The 21,991-nt window shown below is 37.0% G+C and overlaps 1 protein-coding gene across 1 annotated transcript in view; it reads right to left on the reverse strand.

Annotated features, from left to right (window-relative positions):
* TBCK (TBC1 domain containing kinase) overlaps positions 1 to 21,991 on the reverse strand; it is a 93,220-nt gene that overhangs the window by 17,578 nt on the left and 53,651 nt on the right. The window contains exons 21-22 of the mRNA XM_061478275.1: positions 21,785 to 21,946; positions 11,242 to 11,417 (exon numbers count right to left, since the gene is read on the reverse strand). Of these exons, the coding sequence (XP_061334259.1) occupies positions 11,242 to 11,417; positions 21,785 to 21,946 (338 nt within the window). The remainder of the gene's footprint in view (positions 1 to 11,241; positions 11,418 to 21,784; positions 21,947 to 21,991) is intronic.

Below are 21,991 nucleotides of genomic sequence, written 5' to 3' on the forward strand. Positions count from 1 at the left end.
GTCCTCAGCATAAGAGGTTCAAGGTGTTCAAGGCCAGGTTGGACAGAGCCTTGGGTGACATGGTTTAGTGTGAGGTGTCCTTGCCCATGGCAGGGGGGTTGGAACTAGATGATCTTAACGTCCTTTCCAACCCTAAGTATTCCGTGATTCTATGATTTGTTTCAACAGAATAGCCAATACTCAAGGGAGACCTGTTTCCATAAAAATAACAGTGTGACAGATGACATGGCCAACTCCCAGTTGATGTCTAAAGCAACCCCCTAGTCAAGTAGCTGGATTTCCCCAAGAAGAGTCCATGGAAATGAACTGCATCAAAGGGGAGGAGGAAGAAAAAAAAATCAAACTCTTCTCACAAACTTCAGACTTGCCAAAAAAAAATTCAGCAGTTCATGTCTAGGGGATTCAGAGCAGACACAAGTCTGCAGTATCCAAGAAAGGTATCAATGTAAAAAGAGTAGTGGAGACATAAATACACATTTAGCTGAGACAGCTTAATTTGCCTGATGACTTAAACTTGCAGACGTCACTACACCCTCCTCAAGTGACACTTCTTCCTCAGGAGAACATCTGTGGAGCAACACTGAGGTGGGAAGGGTTGTAAGTCCACTGCAAAGAGTTTATCCTTAAAGTAGGGTCAGATTACAGGTAACAATAATCCTGGCAGCAAAGTCAGGCATTATAAATGTGGACCATGCCAGTGAAGCTGGCTGAGATGAACCAAATTAAGGCTTATGGAGAAATATTTACATTATGATGGAGACCAATTACACAACCACTTCCTACTTTTATTTATGTAATTCTTGTCTAATTCAGCAGACGGGATGAATGCCTCAGGAAAGAATAAAAGTTTAAGAGGCAAGCATGAAGTCTACAGCAGAAAACAAACTAGTCAAATTTTTCCTATACTGATAAAAAAACATTTTCTCCTCATCTGAAAGTATAACGCCACAAGAAGTGCTCCACAGGTAAACTTTATCTGCCCTGTGCACAGGTTTCAATAACCAGGACATTTTTTTTACTTTAACTGGGTTGAAAATAAGGAGAAACACATTCAACCGTGAGTTTTACAATCATCCTTGCTTTGACCTAGTATGTCCAGATCTTCTTCAACAGCATATTTAGCGATACATTATCTCTATGTAGGCTTTGAACAAAGCTGCAGCTGAAAGCTCCTCAACAGACTTGCGGGAAATAGAATTGCTGAATTTTCTTTTTTAGCAACTGTTTTATCAGATGAATTTATTTCCTTCAAATGCACAGTGAAATATATACATGCATTTATAAGACCATCTTTCCTAATTATATTTTAAAAATTGACTTTATCTGCTGTATCTGATAACAACTGTATTTCATGTGAGGCATGTCCTTCACAGGAATTTTCTAATGAACTGTCACTCAGCACAAGCTAAACACAGCTAACAATAAACTGTCAATCCTTCTACCCAGTCCACCTCACACTTCTCCTCTTCATACCACCATTCTGCTAGGGATACCTATAGTCTGGCACTGGACTTAAGTGATTGAAGCTGTCACGGCCCCATAGCACCTAAACCTTGCAGATTCTCCTGAACCTTTAACACCCTTCCTACTACCCTCCACAACAGTGTTCCAGCTGCTGTCTGCCAGCTAATCCCATGGTGCCATCACATAAACTTTGAGATAAAAAAAAATTATATATAATAGCACTATTTTATACCAACTAAAACATAACTGTCAGAAGAAAACAACTGGTAGAAGAGGGAGAATAAGCAAGAACAGGACACTTCAGCACAAATTTATAAGCAAAGCCACCGCTATCATGTTCTTATCCAAAAAAGAATTTTCAAGACACGCAAAGTCAGTTTTCAGGAAGCATCTAAGAACAAAGCCAATTAAATAAGAACACTGGATTTTAGCTGCATTATCCAAAAGTATTTTATAACTGAAACCAATCATTACTAGTATGTTTGCACTTAGTATTTTCCATGCAAATGTTTTTGTCTATATCCTTCGTAATTAAGTAGATAAAGGCAGTACTTAGTCCCCTTAGACCATTTTCCTTTGCATGTTTATCTTTGGTGGGGTGTTTTGTTTTTAAACAAATAGAATGACTACATCTAACTCTGATGGCCCGGGAAATACTTAAGTCCTGTACCAACTGAGAAACATTGATGCCTAAATCCACTGTTACTGACAGAATGAAACCTAAACAGGCAGGAATTCTAATGATCATAAATAAATAAAAAGGAATACAAGTTTTGATACACTCCCTATTTCCTCCCCCTCCATCCCCACCATTTTTTGATAACCATTATTAGCAAATGGTATACAAAACAGTTTCAATGTTTTTGATGTTGAATGAGAATTACTTCTAAAAGAGAAACAAACAAAAGTGCAGATTTTAGGAAACGTTCTCGAAAATTTTCTAAACACTATAAAGTCACTGTTCTCAATACAACCTCTCTAGCAAACTCACACTTCAGATTCAGTCCTTCCTTGCCATCTTATTGCTACCCTCCTTCTACTTCCTATTCCTAAAGTTTGCTCCGTTTAGTTTGCAAGCTGTACTTCTCCACCTCTTCTCCACCACCCTGATTCCCCACAAAGGTTCCAGCTCCAGAACCCACACCTTAAAAAGGGGTGTGCAAACAGCAACTTCTAGCCAACTGTAATCCATAAGCATTCTCCAAATGTCTTCATATACCACTGTAGGCAGTCTGTAGAAATGTAAGTGAAGTGTGCTTGCCAAAGTAGCTCATTATTAAGGAAACCTCTCGCTCTCCCTGGAATAACATAATTGAGTGAGTAAGCTGAGTCAGCAGAGCAGAAAGACAAGTTACTCCCTGCATGCAGCTAGGCAGACATGCTGGGAAGTCTCATTAATGTCTCTGATGTGATAAAACAGGTAAACACTTCTCACCACTGCAGGGAACCATTTTAAAATAAAAAGCTGAGCCATAATCCAGTCATGCCTGAAAATACCCACAAGATGCTTTAACATGAAATAAAACTTGAAGTAGCAGCAAGAATGATCTTGCAAGCCTTCCCCAATTTCCATCAGAGCCTCTTTTTTGACTCGACAGATGCTCTCTCGACAAGAAATTGTATCACTTTGCCTTGAGAAAAAAAAACCAAAACCTACAGAATCTTAAACTATCAGATTTCCTTGCCCTCTTTAAAACCAAAATCAACGGGAATTTTATATCACATCTCAATGCAAACTGTAACTGGAAGAGGAATTTCCCTTGCAATGTGATCTCATATGTTTCTTGGTGTTAGAGACCTTGGGTTTAGGCAATCCATGTTTTTTTTTTAGGATTCAACTGTAGTTGTTATTTATCCACAATTTCTGTTCTCTGAACTGGCATTTACAATGGCAACATTGATCTGTGGCATTTTCAGTTTGCAGGATGGGCTCTGTAGCTAACTTTTGCTGCAAGTTCAACTTTGCAATCAGTACACGCTCTTTCTTCTAGTTACGCTGTCACACATACTTGAAAATCAGATTTTCCATTGGTAAAAATGACAGATGAGAAAAAAAATATACACAGCTGAAACAATTTTACTAGTAGATTAAGATGATGTTGACACAATCACACAAACCACTGGACAATCTGTACTAGGCTATTAACTGCAATAATGCAGCAACAGCACCAGGCAAGAGAGCAGCATTCAGGAAAGTCTTTTTCATCCTCTCTGAACTTCCTAATAAAATTAGATCATAATGACACTGCATCCTGACTCACACAGCATATAGCCTGGCCTAAGGTGCATTAAGAAAGGGATGTGATGGAATCCTGGATTCCAGGTTAGCCTAAGGAGGGGTCCCATACAGACCTATGTAGAGACAAGAAATAGGGTAGAGGACTGGGGAGCAGAGGAAAGAAAACACTATAGGCCTTTGAAAGAAGTATCTCTGACACAGTACACCCCCTCCCCATGTAATGAAATTAATTTCTATTACATTTTCTCAATAGCACTGTTGCACAGCACTGTGTTCTAAGACATAACTTTCACAGCAGTAATAAATATATGGCGTATATATGGAGGAGTTAGTGCATGCTGGAATGAGTTAGTTGCTGTGAGTGGCAGGAGGTAGCTATGTCTGTGAAAGCATATTAGTGTGTGTGATAAACTACTAAGATCCCTAACTTATCATAGATCAAAGGGTAACAAACACAAAATTTGATTTTAAAACATTTTCAAAATTAGAAAAAAAAAACCCCAACATTTTTATGTTATTTATAACATATTTATAACACGTTATATTCTATATTTACATATTACTTTATTTATTATTTATTTATATATCATTTATTTACATTATATTTATTATAAATATTATATATGTATTTATACTATAAATATGTATTTATGCTATATATATGTAACATATATGTTATTATTACTTGAATTTAAACCATTTTCAAAATTAGAAAAAAATAAAAAATAACATTTTTTATGTTATTTATAACATATTTGTAACATATTATGTTATGTTCTCTCGCAGAGTGAGAGAAGTGGGTAGATATTTTATTTTTCTCTTTTTCTAATTAATTTTACAGGTATAATTACCTCCCCATCCCCAGCACATTTGTTAATCAGTCATGGAATCCCAATTTTGTGAGGTCAAAAAGGTCAGATACACCCAGCTTTCAACTTCAAAGTGGGTATAATCACAAAGGTTTGTGAGGCAGGACTAGAGAGACGATCAATGAATCCAGAACCTGAGCCTAAGGCTGCAGTAGAGAGTGCTCTGGCTGCTCCAAATGCTCTATTTACATTCACAGCAGACAAACATGTCTCAGGGAGACTCGGAAACTAAGTCTGCACAAAGTATGTTTACAACCCTTAAATACGATCTAAGTGACTGTCTAATAAACTATTAAAATCTCACATAAATAACATTTAGATTATAAACATACTCCTTTAATTCTGCCTCAACTAATAAAAAACACAGCCCATTTGTTTCAATGAGTTTACATTCAATTAAAATAATTGCTATTTGCATTACAGCCTTAAAATCCGGCAACTTTCATTACAGACTCATAAATTAACATTTAACATCGGTTATTTCTTAAGTCATATATTTCTTGTTTTATCCACTCTGCCAGTTGATTTAATGCCTTATCTTCTATCAGAAAAAGTTCGAAACATTAGAAAATACATTCATACTCTTAAAACCAAGTGGAGTGAAGAAAATCCTAAAAAGGCTTCCTTAACCTAATTTAATCTACAGAAACAAAGCGCTGGAAGCAAGAGGTTTCCTTACACTCCCCACTTCTTGGTTGCTGTCTGCCTAATGGTAGAAGTATGAAAAAAAACTTGGAAAAGTTAACATATACACAAAAAAAGTTCTGAAGCTTTCAATAATTCCTGAAAATATTTGCCAGAATATGATGAACTTATGACATGCCTAAATAGTGAATTGTTTATTCGCTCACAGGAAAGAAACATAAAAATTTTAACCAGCTCATCTCAAAAATGACAAATAAACCCAACTTCTCACTCAAGTCACAAAACCAGAAGTATCAAAGGCACTTGCAAAATAAATTAGAAGCATTAACGCAGGTCTTGATTGGTTAATGCCTTGCACAAAGAACTAAAGGCAAATTTGAGGAACAGCTTTCTGTTGAGTAGTAGAACAATGAAAGAAGAAAACAAAAACAAGTTCCCTACAAAAACAGAACACAAACCAAACTTGAAATAGGTCAAGGCAGTCAGAAGACACTTGAGGCAGAAGATATGTAACCACCATTATGAACAGCACAAACACTTCACCATCATAGAATCATAGAATAGTTAGGGTTGGAAAGGACCGTAAGATCATCAAGTTCCAACCCCCCTGCCATGGGCAGGGACACCTCCCACTAAACCATATCACCCAAGGCTCTGTCCAGCCTGGCCTTGAACACTGCCAGGGATGGAGCATTCACAACTTTCTTGGACAACCCATTCCAGTGCCTCACCACCCTCACAGGAAATAACTTCTTCCTTATATCCAATCTAAACTTCCCCTGTTTAAGTTTTAACCCATTACCCTTTGTCCTGTCACTGCAGTTCCTAATGAAGAGTCCCTCTCCAGCATCCCTATAGGCCCCCTTCAGATACTGGGAGGCTGCTATGAGGTCTCCACGCAGCCTTCTCTTCTCCAGGCTGAACAGGCCCAACTTTCTCAGCCTGTCTTCATACGTGAGGTGCTCCAGCCCTCTGATCATCCTCGTGGCCCTTCTCTGGACTTGTTCCAACAGTTCCATGTCCTTTTTATGTTGAGGACACCAGAACTGCACACAATACTCCAGGTGAGGTCTCACAAGAGCAGAGTAGAGGGGCAGGATCACCTCCTTCAACCTGCTGGTCACGCTCCTTTTGATGCAGCCCAGAACATGGTTGGCTTTCTGGGCTGCAAGCGCACACTGCCAGCTCAAGTTAAGTTTCTCATCAACCAACACCCCCAAGTCCTTCTCCACAGGAGAACACATTATCCAGAAAATCAAGCATTTTTCTGATTATAAAGCATTGTCATCTCTGATATTCTGAATTTGGAAGGAAATTATGTACTGAGACTAGCAATTTGTAAGTTCTGTTTTTCTTCTCCATGCTGAACAGCCCCAACTTTCTCAGCCTGTCTTCATATGGGAGGTGCTCCAGCCCCCTGATCATCCTCGTGGCCCTCCTCTGGACTTGCTCCAACAGTTCCATGTCCTTTTTATATTGAGGACACCAGAACTGTACACAATACTCCAAGTGAGGTCTCATGAGAGCAGAGTAGAGGGGCAGGAACTTGAACATCTCCTAGCTTATACACTGAAAGAGAAATGTGAGTATACACTACTCATCATGCTTCTTTTAGAAGAATAAATGGACTTTACACACCAGTTATTAAAGGACTCGATATAAACCCCGGCAATATGTTTTTTATATGGACAAATATACTCTAGGTGCAAAGGGGAAGTTAGAAGCAACTGAGTGCTGGTATATTTATTGCCAATAGGTCCAAATTCCCATCTATAAGAAGTCAGTCATGCAAGCTACCCTTGATTATCTGCAAAGAAAGTCAACCACCAGGAAAATTTGCTGATACTACCTTTTGATGAAAACAAGTGTTTTTCATGTTTGTACTGTTTCATAAAGCCATTAATTCATCTTCCCACTTAGGTATTTCTCCTACTCTTTACCAAATCAAAAGCTAAACTGGACTGTTGGCATTCACATCAGTGCAAAGAACAACAGTCATCTGGTAGACTTTTCTCTGGCTGAAAGCTTTAATTCCCCAACATTCAACAGGTACTCTTACACTTGAAAACTGGATTGGTAGTCAAAGACCAAGACAAAGGCATAATTCTATCTGCTTCGGGATTTCTGGGAGTCCACCTGCCACATTTGAGCAGTCATCAATAAAGAAATTGCATCACTCTTGCTTTTATTTAGAAATATACAGGTAGCCGGAAAGAGTGTACATCTACCATGTCTGTAACAATGGAGAAAGGGGCATAGAAGAAAATTGCTTCATGGCAAGTGTTATTTGGCTCTGTGAGGCCTGGATATTCAAGAAAAATACTTTGAAAACACTTTGGAAGTTTCCATGGGAAAAAGTTTTTTAGGAAGAAAAAACCAAACCAAACTGTGTACTGCTCAAGAAAAAATGACACACATAAAGCTGAACAGACTGCTACTAAAATTATGGAATTTGATGTTTTTTTTTCCATTTTTGATACTTTATCTTTCTCAAAATAAATATGCAAACCCACTTAAGATGTACATTCATTTTCCCTGAAACTATTTCCTCCTTGAGATTTTATCTCAGTAGAATTATGCTTCCTGGCTAAAAGAGTAAATGGTTAAGCATCACAAGAAGTCCAGGAGGGAAGAGAGTACCCAAGCCTACTTACAAAGCTGCAGATGCCACTAAAATAAAAACTAAGTCACACTAGTGAGAAAAGAGTCAAAACAATTTTGTTTTGCTGACTGCTTATTTAGGCAGAAAAAGGGTTCACCCAGGGGCAAATATTTCTCATGTTATTATTAACCAAAGCATCATAAAATGCAGATATACACATATACATGAGTAGCCAATAAAAAGCACTTAAGAAACTAACTGAAGCAGCTTAGAAAGAAGATACAGGTATAGGAGTAGAAGACAGCTGGTGTTCAGAATTAAATACACTAAATACTTAATGTTTCAAGAAATCATAAATTACCTTCAGAAGCAAACCCACAGCTTTCTTTCTAAAAGGAATTGTTTCTTACCTTACCCACCCTCACTCAAATACAGAGGTGACCCACAAATATAAAGCCGGAGATACAAAAGTAATGTAAAATGCTTGTCAAAATAATGACCAATGAAAAAGGCAGAGACACAGCAAAGTAATTTTTTAAGAGCTAGACTGACCAGCAAAGGCACAATGGTGTTTTAGAAAATGCATTAAAGGCTACTGTGCATATTAAAGATTGATCTCAGATTCCACTGCTTTCAAGTAGGAAATAAGCTTCCTCATGGCAACAAACAACAATTAGAGGACATGTCCAGGATTAAGGGTAAAAAACCCCTACTAACCACCAAAAAAACCCCAACCAAAACCCAACCCAAAACCAAAAGACCAAACACTTTTGGGTGTAAACAGTGTATTTCACTAAGAATTTCATTTTTTTATTTGAGCAGTGTTGCTCAAAACCCTGAGAAGTGTCATCTCACAAAGACAAATATCCAGAAGTACAGAACTGGTCACAGCTGAGAGGTAGCTTGCTAATGGCACACATTACACAGTATTTTTAAAATGTGTATCATGTCTACTGACAGAACCATAACAGCTTATATGTATGTGTCTCAAAATCTAGCACACAGAAATATAGCAATGAGAGCAAATACTGCTCTCAGTAGTAGACTGTAACTTAACATGTGAATCGTCTTCTTTCTCATTCTGGTATCCATGAGATTAGCTTCCTCTTTGATACAGAAAAAGCCTAAATACATTCTCCATTTCTATATAAATTTCATAGTGTTGCACCATATGATAAGCTAGCCTCCCTGCCCCCAAAACCCCCACCACGAAACAAAAACCCAAAACCAAAACCAAAGCAAAACAAGTAGTGTGCTGTGTGAGGTGTCCCTGTGCATGGCAGGCGGGGTGGAACTAGATGATCTTCAGGTCCTTTCCAAACCTAACCATTCTTTGATTCTTTGATTTTGTGATTCTATGAAAAAAAAACTAAAGCTCTACCCAAAAGATCCAATACACTTGATCTTTAAAAGAAGTTAAACCATCAGTTACACGGCAGTAAATTAAAAGTGCTGTGTTGTTCAGTAGAAATCAAAACAGAGGTTATAGTATTTATTTTTCTTCTCTATAACATACCAAAACCATTAGCTTAATTTCTTGGAAATGGTGGAATAGATGAGCCTAGTTACTGGCATTATAAACAAACACATCTTCTGGAATGAAAATAAAATGACTACCAGTAAAAAAATACCAAACAAATTTATTGGGAATACAGAAAGAAACTTTGCTTGACCCAAAATTATGAATTTTTATCTTTGCTACAAATCTAAACCTTGGTTCTATTTACCAGTTCAGCAGACTATTGCTGCTTTCTCCCATTTCTCTCCTTGCTATTTCCAACTCTGTTCATCCTGCTTGGCACAGCACATCCTTAGGACTGAGGAGACTTGCCTTTTTAGTCTCTTGCTGTCATATCGTTAAGGAAAGTTAGCACATATACAAAACCATTTCCACCATTAGTACCTTCAGGCATCAGGCCAGGCTGTCAAGAATGACTGCATAATCTCTTTCCCTGGAAGTTTTCATGATCTGACATAACAAACCCATGGGCAATCCCATCTGAATTCAGTATTGCGCTTGTTTTCTGCAGGAATTTGTACCAGATGACTTCCTAAGGTCCTATCTGAATTATTCTATGAATGTGCAGCCCTTAGCTCCTTCAGAAAATCTCTACATCTCTCTAGAACAGCACAGCAGCAGTTGTGTTGGCTATAATTCCTGTTTGATGATAACCAATATTCTCCTCTCATTTTTCTTCCCAGATGCTTTCCTAGATCCACCTAGTTCTTAAATCACTCTAAGTGCTTTGAATTTCCATTTGTTCTGCATTTGCACGTCTAACACTCGGAGCCCTAGATTTGTGGTCAAAGCTTCCAGAACATACAACTATACAAATAAAATCAAAACTAAAAAACATGAAAATTACTGAATATCAGATTCAGGTTTAAGTACTACTTAAAAATTAAGATATACTTGAGTGCCAATACGCTACTTAGTTTCTTAGCAGTTGGGAAAACAGATGGAAAGACTAAAGCCTAATGCAATTGACCAAATAGATATGTCAGGTCTATATATACTACCCCTAGTATTACAATGTACTTGTGAGTGAATTCCAATTGTAGGAGAACATGGAGGTAAAAAAAACAAATAAAACTGTTTAAGAGAATGACTAGATTTATACTCCTGAGAGGAAGGGAAGCAGTCATTTCAAATCACCATTCTTAAGATGGTGTATTTGACAAGAGAAACAACCATCAGATTTTACTGGAGAGAAGGAAAAATATTTTTGCTAAACTGAGTATCTATTTAACGTATCTGTTAGCCACTAGATATTCTTTGCTAAGTCAAACATAGACAAACTCATATAACATATACTACCTCTCATAATACTTTAGTCATACCTTTAACCTTTTCATGCTAAGACTGAAAAAGCAGCCAGAGTTGCCTGCATCACTTTCCAGTTAGCTATTTCTCATTGGCAAATTGTTGTTTTTACTATTTTTCTCCAAAGATAAAGCCTGTTTGCAGTTTTACAGATGAGTTGTAGACATTGGTCTGCTGTGGTAACAAACACCACAGAGGCAAAGGAGCAGGAGTTGGGAGAGGCAGAAATACAGCACAAGAAGAAACAATTTTATTGGCATATACATCAAAGAAGCTGAAGTTCAAAGCAATTAAAGTTCAGAAAAAACAAACCCCAACAACCTTTCAGTTAATTTTCATTCGCTGTACTTTCATTAAAATTAATATTATGGTATAGGCTCTAACACTATGCACTTACTGACAAACAAATCAGAACATGTGATGAACGTGTGAAACCCCTGTGCTGGGAAGAGACAACATAAATGCCAATAACTGAGATTTGATGGGTATTTTCTTTCTGTCTAAATTTTAAAGAGATAAAAAAACCCCAAACCCACCTGGAGCGGGAGAAACATGTAGTCTGAACAATTCTACCCCCTCCAATTCCCAGGTCACTTACTAGGTCACTTCGAGGTGCTTCCTGATAGTCTGCTGAAAAGCAGGACATGGAACTTCTTGTGCCGTTGCTCTCATTGCTTTGCCGTGGAGGCTGTGCATATTGCCTGTATGTAGCACTCTTCGGTGTCCAGCGAAACAGGTTGATTGACTCACGAACACAACGCTCAATATCAATCTCTGATCCGGGATTTAAAGAGAAAACAAGAAATGCAAGCATGAAAAAAATCAATAAAGCCAATTAGCCTATCTATGATATTGCTAAACATACATATATCCATCTATACCTCAGTGTCTGTCTGTTTAAGGGCTCATAATTTTCAAAACCATTTTTCTATTAAAAAACACTTAGAATTTTTAATGAAAAACTAGCGCAGACATTTTAAGCATTATCTCTAGTTATGTATGGGAAGTGTAACAGAATTTTGATCAGTGCAAAGACAGAATATAACAGAAGCCTAGTCCACTGTAAGGCACCTTCATTGAATGTTTTTGCGAGCCAGGCTATTGACTCTTGTAAGTACGTAAGTATCTGCAGTCCATCAAAAGTACATTTCATGCAGTATATGGACATCAGGAATTTTGGATCAACCAAGTGTCGTATTCATCAGTGCTAGAGCCATACTGAAAGCTATTGGCTATCAAACGTATGGTCTGCCATTCTGACAAAGCTACATGTTACTGGGTGGAAAAAAGGAGTTCTCAGCACTAACTTGTGTTTGACAGCAAACACAATGATTTGTTTTAGAGCTTTATTAAAAAGCCAACCCAAAACAACAAACAAAGTAAAAAAAAAAAAACAGTCTAAACACCAATCAGACATTCACAGTGAAACATTCTGTTTCAAAGAGTAAAGTGCTGTGTGTGACAAAAGTATTACTCAACCTGGAAGGAAAGTAGATACCCACCAAACAGGATGCATCCTAAAATAAGCTGTGATCAAATTAAAATTACCAAAGCATACTGAAAAAACATGCAAAAGAAAAAAGTTATTATAATTTTATAATTATAATTATTATAATTTTTTGCAAAACTAAGCATCCTGCATGCGTCTGTCTTCTAGCAATATGTAACATAAAACTCATTTATTTTTCTATCACTATAAAAGGACTTGTTAGTTCTGCATCTCCCGTCTGCTGTCTCATGAAAGGAACACTTATCCTAGCTTGCATTTAACGACAAACCTAGTGTAGTGCACCAGACAAACAACAGGAATATTAGCACTTCTTGTGTCTGTCCCAAGAATCCTGGGATGATTCATTACAGCACTCAGAGTTAAGAAGATGTAAGCATCAGCTTCTACGAAGAAAATAGTGGAACTGTAGCCAAGCTTTACATATCTCAAATGTATATGCTGAATTGCCATTGACCATTCATTGCCATCAACAGACTTGATGACTTGACATCAATCAAGCAGTTCCTCCAGAAACCTCAGTCATCTGCAGGGTGGGTGAGTGAAAGAAGCTAAAATTGAAGCTTAGGGCAGAATATTCTAGTTGGATAAGATTATTTATTTTGCTTAAAATCTGAATGATGTGATCTATTAATTTCCCATTCAAAAAGCTGACTGTATTCAGGTAAGATATAACTTCCAGCATATGCTTTAATTCCACTGAAGACAACATGCTTACGTGCTTCCTTCTGAAAAATCTGTGACTAAAACTGTGGTTTACCCAATTTTAATTTAGAGCTAGAACTAAAATTCTAGCTAGAGCTAGAGCTAGAATTAAAATTCTAGCTAGAATTAAAATTCCAGCTCTAAAACCTTTCTGTGGCTGCAAAGGTAGACCACAGTTTTCCTTAACCATATCAGATTCCCAAGTATCATTGGAATAACACTTGCCAGAGACAAATAATGTGGTGTCTCAACAGCAACTATTTTTCATTCTGTGATGAAAACTTCTGAGATTTTTCATTTTGAATATACTGTAAAGGCAGAGTGCTATTTAGCATCATTCCATGTAACTGGAGGATCTGACACAGTTTCTAAATTCAGGTAAAGACAGCAGTCGACTTTCACTGGTTGTTATTCCTAGAGCTTAGAATACATTCCGAATCATGGTAATTACAGTTGCTTTCTCTAAATTTCTGAAGACACATTTTATTTATAAAGTTGAGAATTTCAGTTCAAGACTGTAGTACACTTATGGCTTTTGTTTTTTTTTTTCCTGTAAAGGGACAGCTATAACTGTGGGTTATAGCCCTGTCTCCTGAGATTCTTAGCTAACGAAATGTCAGCAGTACTTTTGTAATATGTGAGATCAAAGCAGAATTTAGCCAGTGAAAAAAAAAATAAATTCTGAACAACATTTGGTTGTGAGAGGGCATAACAGCCTACAAATATCTGAAATTGAAAACAGAGAACTGGGGGATGGAATAGAAACACTATGTGCAGTAGAAAGTTGTGAAAAAGCCAAAAGCAGAAATTGAGATTGACAGAGTTAAACATTGAGACAGACTATCAAAATATTTTACCTAGGAACAAGCTCTCTAATTGCAAAAGGAATCAATTTAGAGAATTGGAAAATGCAGCAATGGGTTTCCCTAAAAACAATATCCAGTTCTCACACATCAGAGTGCAAGTGAAAAAAATGCAGGAGTCTCTTGTTCTGTGATTATTAGCTGTTTGCTTTCTCATTTCTTCTAAGCAGCATTTCAGGAGGACAGTGGCCACAGCTGAAAATGACATTCCATGGAACAAGAGGGAATTTTAAATGGTTTGTGAGGGAGGTGATCAAAAGCCTAACACCAATTTACAGTCTGCTGATTAATTAACCTGCTTCTAAGTAGTATAGAATAAAAATATAACAAGGAGATTGTGGTTTCCACAAATAATAAAACAAATAACAACGCATGCACATAGGCACACGTATGCTTGTATATGGGAATGGTCAACATTTATTACCCAGAAGGGAGACAAAGCTATTGGTAATGAAAGAATGTACTCACATTCTTTTTTTTTTTTTTTAAAAAAAAAAAAAAACACAACCAAAACAATTGGTTTTAGAATACTGGAGTTACTACATTAAACTGGTGTAAATATTTATTAGTCACATTACATGAAGAGCCTTTGCACTTGGGTAACCTTCAAGCCTGTTTTTATCCTTTGTCTTCTGGTTTTATTCATACAAATTATTTTGCTTGAAAATCCGTAACAATAACATGCTGACATAATATAATGTCACTAACTGTGAAGCATGCACTAAAAAAAAGTAAGCCTAACTTTAAACATAATATGAATACCAAAAAAATAAGTTCTCATTTCAAAATTTAGTATGTCTTTATGCAGTCTGGTTTTCAAAAAGTGCAGAGCACTTTTCAAAAGCCAAAGCTGGCACCTGAGTACCTAGGAACTAAAAATCACAAGTTCCATTTTAAAACATTGGTGTTAGGAGTTCTGGCTCAGCAAAGCTTAACTATTTCATAGCCAGGCAGCAATCAGACCTTGTAAGAAACAATTCTATGGCATTGGCTCATTCCTCCATTACTGGGCATCAAAAGACTTTTCCTGAGATTTCTAAACACGCAAATAATACAGGAATTGAAAAAGGTGGGGGTGGAGAAGTAAATAAGTGATCTAACAGTAATATCTTGGGTTTGCCATGCCCCCATTCTAATATTAAGCCTATGGAAATGTATTATTCCTTTTTTGAACTAAACTTCCTGGTTGCTCTAAGATGTTCTTAATTTTTCTCTCTTTGTGCTGAATTATCATTCCCTATCAGTTTGCCACCTTCCTCTGTCAACAACCCAACTGAAAAGGATGGCTCAGCCTGACATATTTGCTTTTTAAGGTACATACATATAGTGTTTATTATTAATTAAAGATACAGAAGAGAAATAGACAGCACTTTGATGAGATGTTAGAAAGAAGCATCAGTTTAAAGGCAGTACACCTGTGACAAAAGCACACAGAATTTTTTAGTTTTACTGCAAAACTGGATATGCACACATTTTTCTCAGCAAGTGAAAGCAAGTAATGGAGAAAAACCTAACTCAAATGATTCTTTGTTATTGAAAATGTACACAGACCAAGTCTTTGTGTGCAGTTAATCAAATCCAGAGCCTTTTCCTTGAGTAACAGGACACCAGTTAAGAAATTTGGCCAAAATAAACTGCTTCTGCATTTTGGAAACAGCTCAGATTTATGGGCCTGGTTTGACCTCTCCATCACAAATACTTTATTACCACCCTCCCAGGCAACATCAGCTTCACCACACAGCCACATAAATAGGCCAGAAAACTTCTGCGCTATAAAAGCTGGGAAGCTGAATAAGTCAGACAGTTCAATCTCCCAATTTCTGCTCTCAGAAGAGAGTGAGTGGTGGAAGGCCATAACAGAAGACACATCAGAGAAGCATCTTGTCTGATGACACACAAAAAGATACATTAAGCCTAGATATTTAAAAGGACAACTCTAGGAAGGGAATTGACATTTCTGTCCAACAACTATATAGTAACCCCCTAGTGATAATAGATACAAACAGAAAAGTCAAAGCAAAATTATTCTCTTTATATAATTTATTTCATACATTACAGGATAGTGGTGTTACTTCATTTTGTGGATACTGATTTGCTCTTACACACATCAGCATCCTTTTCAGTGCATCTTGGGACAAAATTTCAAAGGCAACATAAATATCAGTCATTAGTTTATAACTCTTCAGCTAATACGTTCTTTCAACATGGATGCAAAGTGTGCTTCTTTAAAGAGCTGCTGAGAGGACAAGTGCTGTCAATCAAGGAGCCATCCTATGTTTTATGAAATGCGGCAGGCGTACAGAAGTTGCATGTAGCTAGAAAAATGACTGGATACAGAAGCAAAGGAACAAACTATATACTATGTCTTCAGACAGACTGCAAATTGCATGTAATAAGGATCAAAATTTTAATGCTCCATTGATAGACTACCTTGTCTGAGAGCACATTAAAATTCTTTCACTATCTTGAAATAAAAAAAATCTCCAGATGGTTCTCCACAGCCAATCTTGTTTACTACCTCTGGATGATATTGCTGGTTTTGTTGAACAAAACAGCAACAGCTGAGCCTGAATGCCCAAAAGGAGTGTTAGAATACCAAAAGTAAGATGGTCCAGGTCCTGGTGTCTAGTGCACATTTTTGCTTCCTAAGCACTAGTCTGATCCTGAACCAGTTGTTATGCTCATAACTTTAACAGGGAAAAAAAAATAAAAGAAAAAGGAAGGAAATATTTTCCCAATATTGTAGAGAAAAAACATATGCCACATCATGGAGCAAAGCTCAGATAAGAGTGGCCTGAATTCTGTCTTTCCATGCCTAGAAATGCTAGTATTTTATTCTCTTATGTCCCCTTTCCTTATGAAGAGTACATAGAGGCTCTATCAAGAAACAGGAGACATAAGCTGTGTATCGGTGTTTAAGTGATGCATTTGGAAAGTTCTACTGATGAACTCACTTTTTACCCTTTTTATGAAATACCATCTCTTGAGACAGTCTTTTGCTAAAGGGTATTTGATTGTCTTCCGCCAGTGACAACTACAGACTAGCAAACCACTAATATGAATAAAGGATTTTGGTATATATTCTTTAGTGTGTCACCCACCACAGCATTTCTCTTTAGTCTCAAGAGGATATAATCTATAAATAGAACTGCATTTTGCTCACGTCACTACAAGCGGAAAATGTGAATAATTAAGGAATTCACAGCTTCAGGTAAATTGACACCAATCTTACATAATTTGACACTACCAAACAGCCTTGGTGAGCAGGTGTGCCCCAACAAATTGCTCTGCCAGGTCCCAACCCAGTGGCTGTAAGCCATAAAAACCAAATCAAACAACAACACACACACACACACAGAGACAAATGGCAGGCTAGTGGCAGCTACACTCAGTTTATACTTCATAAATGCCCTTATTTAGCAATGAAAATCTTCAGGAATACATTGCAAGATACACCTGTCTCTACAGAAAACCATCTAACACAGCAAAGATGAGGAATATGTCCAGAAAGAGATGTTTCTCTAAGTATCAACCTGACCTACATCTTTCAGGAAATGAAAACTGGAAACATGATTTCTTTTTTAATTCTGGTATTTTTTCTCTTTCCAATCCATTTTTCATGTCATAGTTATAGTGTCATTATCATGTACATCATGTGACAGAGACTAAGTTGATGCTTTTCTTCTGCTATACTGGAATTTGAGAAAGTAGTCCTGCTCTGCTTACTCCATGATAAATCACCTTGCAGTGTCATCTTCCGTGAGTGACAATAGTTTTGAACTTGGGCAAGCTACAACAAAGCCACATGTCAAAATTTCGCAGCTGAAGTTACAAAAAGTTTCCCTTTAAAGGAAGACTATTATAACTTGTGTTCCTCAGAGCCTTCATCTAAGCAATAGGACATTTTCAAAACTGTATGATTAAACGTTGAACCCTAATCAAATCACTCTATTACCTTTACTTTTCTACTGCTCACTGGCACATGGAAGACCCCACTGTATCTCTTTCAGTCTCTTCAAAGTTAATGTTTTGACCTCAGAGTTTACACTTTCATTCAAGAAGTGAACGAAACAATGGGAACATGCACCAAACACCCACAAACAGCATGGGCTAAGGTGGCCAACTGCCATTTCTTCCTCCTACCAAATCGTAATTAACTATATGCTGAACCACCAGAAATCCTGGCACAATAAAAGTGTATGAATCACAGACGTGGGCAGACAAAGGATTTTCAGGAAGAAAAACAACAGAAAGAAAAATGGTAGCAGTCTAGGGTCAGACAAGTATCTAAAATAGAGTCCTCTGATGTGTGCCCAATTCTGCTGCTGTCAGCACAAACGTATCATTCAAAACTGCACCATACAATCTTAGTGTAGAATTATACTAGTTTTTAATCTTTAGTCCATTTCTGAGGTGGATGTAATCCTTCTAATTATTTATTTGGTTTCCATCATCATGGGACTCAACATTTTGGCATGTCACTATAGTGGCAACAGATAAAATTATTTCTTCCACATTAGAGGAACTCTGTTCCTTGGAGAATCATTTATTTTTGTGGTTTGGCAATACCTAGCTCCTTGACTACATGTCACATCTTAAAGTTACATGCCTGTGTCCTACAAAATAGAATCCTATGTTTTCCACTTCAAGCATTTTACTGTAGATCTCCATTGCACTGGATTGCTTTTCCACAGCTAGACTTTCTGCACTTCTGCACTTCTCATCCAAGGCCAAGGTTCTTTCTTTGTAAGCACTGACTAGCCTAGAGTCAGCAAAACTACACCTTTCTAAGGCGAGCAGTGTCAAAAGAACGAACCTCCCTTGCGTTCTAAATTTACAAAAGATCAGCTTATTATGTGAACTAACCTAAAAGGCTTATTTGAAACTATGTTTTATCTCACTTCTAGGGTTAGTGTTTCCCTATTCTCTAATAGCATCCATCCCCATCTTTTTGTTAGTTGCCCTATGCCTTCTGTAGTCCATAAATAATCTCTGTATGTCAGTGATGGTATTGGCATAGATCTCTAAAGGAAGATCTATCAACCAGGCCCTATGTGGCATCATATTCCAGGTGAGAGTGAGGTGGTCTATGGGATCCTTCAACTGTTTGCAAAGAGCTACACACATCCAGATGCGTCCTTCCTGGGTTTGTTTCCTAACAAAAGGTGCTGGTGACTCTGTACTACTTGTACAGAGGCTAAGGAACTTAGTAATCAAATCCAGCTACAGTAATCAGTAATCATAATTTTTGAGTGGCATAATGTACATTATCCACAAAGTTTGAGCAAGATGCTAAAGACTAAGCTATAAGAAAACCTGCAAGTTTTAAAGTAAAGCTACCTATATAGCTGGCCCTCAATGCATGAAAGAGTCTTCTGGGTTGAAGACTCGCTAATACACAAGATGAAAACTATCCAAATTGGCTTAGTACAAGTCAGTATTTGTCTGAAAGCAGAGTCCTGAGTCTGTTGCTGGTACTTCAGGAACCACATCATAGTAGTGCAGTTTTATCATCCTCGTTTTCCTGCCACATTCTCCTGATATGTATCAGATAACAGAAAACCAAAGGTAATGCATGCTGCAACTGCTCTCTTGCATCACCTGAATAAGATAAAGTTTACCAAATCACAAAACTACACATAAAGAATTAGCAACGACTCCAGGCTTGGTTTTGTCTCAAATAGTAACTCCTAAATATCTGGTATTGATATGTTTAAATCAAATTTATACATAACAAAGCTCCTCAGACACAAGAGAAAAAATTCCTATGAAAGAACAAATAAAAGAGAATAAAACAACCACCTTAGTGTGGCAATTTCCTAAACAATCTAATTCTATTTAAGTAATCAATAATGGCACTGTGTCCTTTTTCTTCACATCATTAACTTTTTTAAACAGTAATTGAAACTGTGTTACATGTGTTTTCAGTGAAATGGAAATAAACCAGGCTTCTTGGGTTTGTTTTGTTTTGGTGTGTTTTTGTTTGGTTGGTTGGTTGGTTTATTTTTTTTACTTTTTAAATATACTTTTTTAGAAATAACTACAGTAAACTAAAGTGTTCCACAAAGTTGCATGACTGCAGTAGAATAGCCTTATCAGTCTGGAAAGCAAGTCACTTTCACTGGCAGCCTGAGATAAGCTGTTCCAGTGCACAGAAAGCTTAAAAACCACAGGAGTTTCAGATTGAGCAACAATTGATTTTAGATTGAAATTATCACAGATGTTTTGAAGAACATAATCTCTTCCTCAGGGTGACCCAGTTTCAGGTGAAGGTTGTTCATAAATTGCTTTCAGAAAAATTCTCAGACATGGCACACCATTTATTTTAACCAAAATAACAGAAGTCCCATTTGGAAGACATACGTGACAAAAAGTCAATACTCCTTAACCGGAAATAAGACTCAGGTCAGAAAGAGAAGGCACAAGCTATCATGATTGTATGTTAAAAGAAGTTACTGATTCCAGAAATCTCAGCTAGTTGAATAACATTTATCTTTTAAGTCATACTAGGATTGTATTCCATCCTGATTCTTTTTTCCCTTACTAGTTGGTTTATGATATGCTTTGGATTAATCTCACAATATTCAACTGTGCTACTGTTGACATCCAAAAATACTGCAGACATCACCAAATTTACAATAAATAAATCTTTTCAGAAATTTCTTTTCAGAAACACCATTCTACCAAAACATTTCCTACCAGAGTATCAGCAAAGCTGTCATAATCAACAGAAAGCATGTACATTATAACCCTACAGATTTTAGCAATTGAATTATTTTATAAACAGTCATATATTATGAGAACCAATATATTCTTACACATGACCTCAGCATAAAGTACTTCAATTGTCAGTAAATCAGCAGGTTCAAGATAAATTGGAATATATGATTTAGAACCACTCAAGGAAAAAAGAAAAATAGGGAGAAACTACCTTAGGCAAGAAACTAAGTTAAATATTAATGAATCTATATTTAACTAAGACATGCAGCTAATAGATGGGGGGTAGGAAAGGAGGAGAGAGACAATCTTACAGTTTAGCTCTCACCTTTTGGACCATCTGAAAATATCCAGTTAAATTTAATAAGAGCATTTGAAACGACTAAGCATATAGACTGAAACTGAAAAATCCCACACCATAAGGAATGGCCTAATCAATTTCTTATATATTGAAAAATACAGCAGCAATTGCATTGTTACACACTGAACTGAAAGGCAGCAGAAAAGCAAAATTTTGAAATCTGGACATGTGGTCAAGGGTATACAGTGGGAGACAGAATTTGCGACAATAATATTTAGAGAAATTGCAGAGCTTCAACCCTGACAACTCACTGAACTCTTGACAGACTGATTTACGCAACTATGCACTTAGCTTCAGCCTGCTTGCTGCCATATCCTAGACTACTGCTAACCTCTGTAAACTCTGCAGTTGTGGAGACTGCCACACTTAAGACCTTTCAAACTTAAATGCTCTTCCAAACTTCATTCTCTCATTGAGGTTTGGGGTTTCTTTTAGGTTTCTTCTGAAAGCTTCATATTCCAAATGGAAACTGTTTTAACACAGAGCAATTCCAACGGCTTCCATACTGCTTTCTCTAATACTTTTACATTAATTGTATCCACAGCAAAAGTTTAATCATTTTTGAAAGTAAAACAGGCTAGTACCGGCATCAAAGTGGAAAAGCACTGCTCAGTTCACAACAACACTGATTTTTATTTCTTTTTCCACTAAGAAATCCCTATCAACTGGATTGTTTCTATATATAGCATATCTACAAACAGTTGCTTAGGAATTATTCAATATTGTTCTAGATTTCACATGTCAGTATACCAACCTACCCCTGGAAATAATAACAAGCTCACCCAATTCTTACTGATATAGCAAAAAGACTTCCGATTTCATCAAGCTGTAGTTAAGACCTACATATTCTGACAGTGAGTGGCCTAAATCTACCATGATTTCCACATACATACATGATTTGTAGTATATATTCACATACAAGCACATACTTTCTTCAGCAACACACTGGGGAGGACAGAGGAAGAGAGAAGTAGTATTTTTTCTGTACCTGGCAAGTCTGAAAAAAGAAGAATGCATTCATTGAATCCATTAGCCAGAAGACGATCCCTCAGCTGCTGAAGTATTGCAACTCCAATACAGAACGGGAAAGAGGAATTTCCAAGCAGTAACGTATCCCACAAGTGAAAAATTTTGTGCAAAGGAAAGACATCTGCATGATGAACAAGCACAATAAAAAAAAGAAAAAAAAAGAAGC

This window comes from Pezoporus flaviventris, unplaced genomic scaffold (assembly GCF_033815535.1).
Source record: "Pezoporus flaviventris isolate CSIRO_AGI_PZ_B2104156 unplaced genomic scaffold, CSIRO_AGI_Pfla_v1 ptg000002l, whole genome shotgun sequence".
Lineage (NCBI taxonomy): Eukaryota > Metazoa > Chordata > Aves > Psittaciformes > Psittacidae > Pezoporus > Pezoporus flaviventris.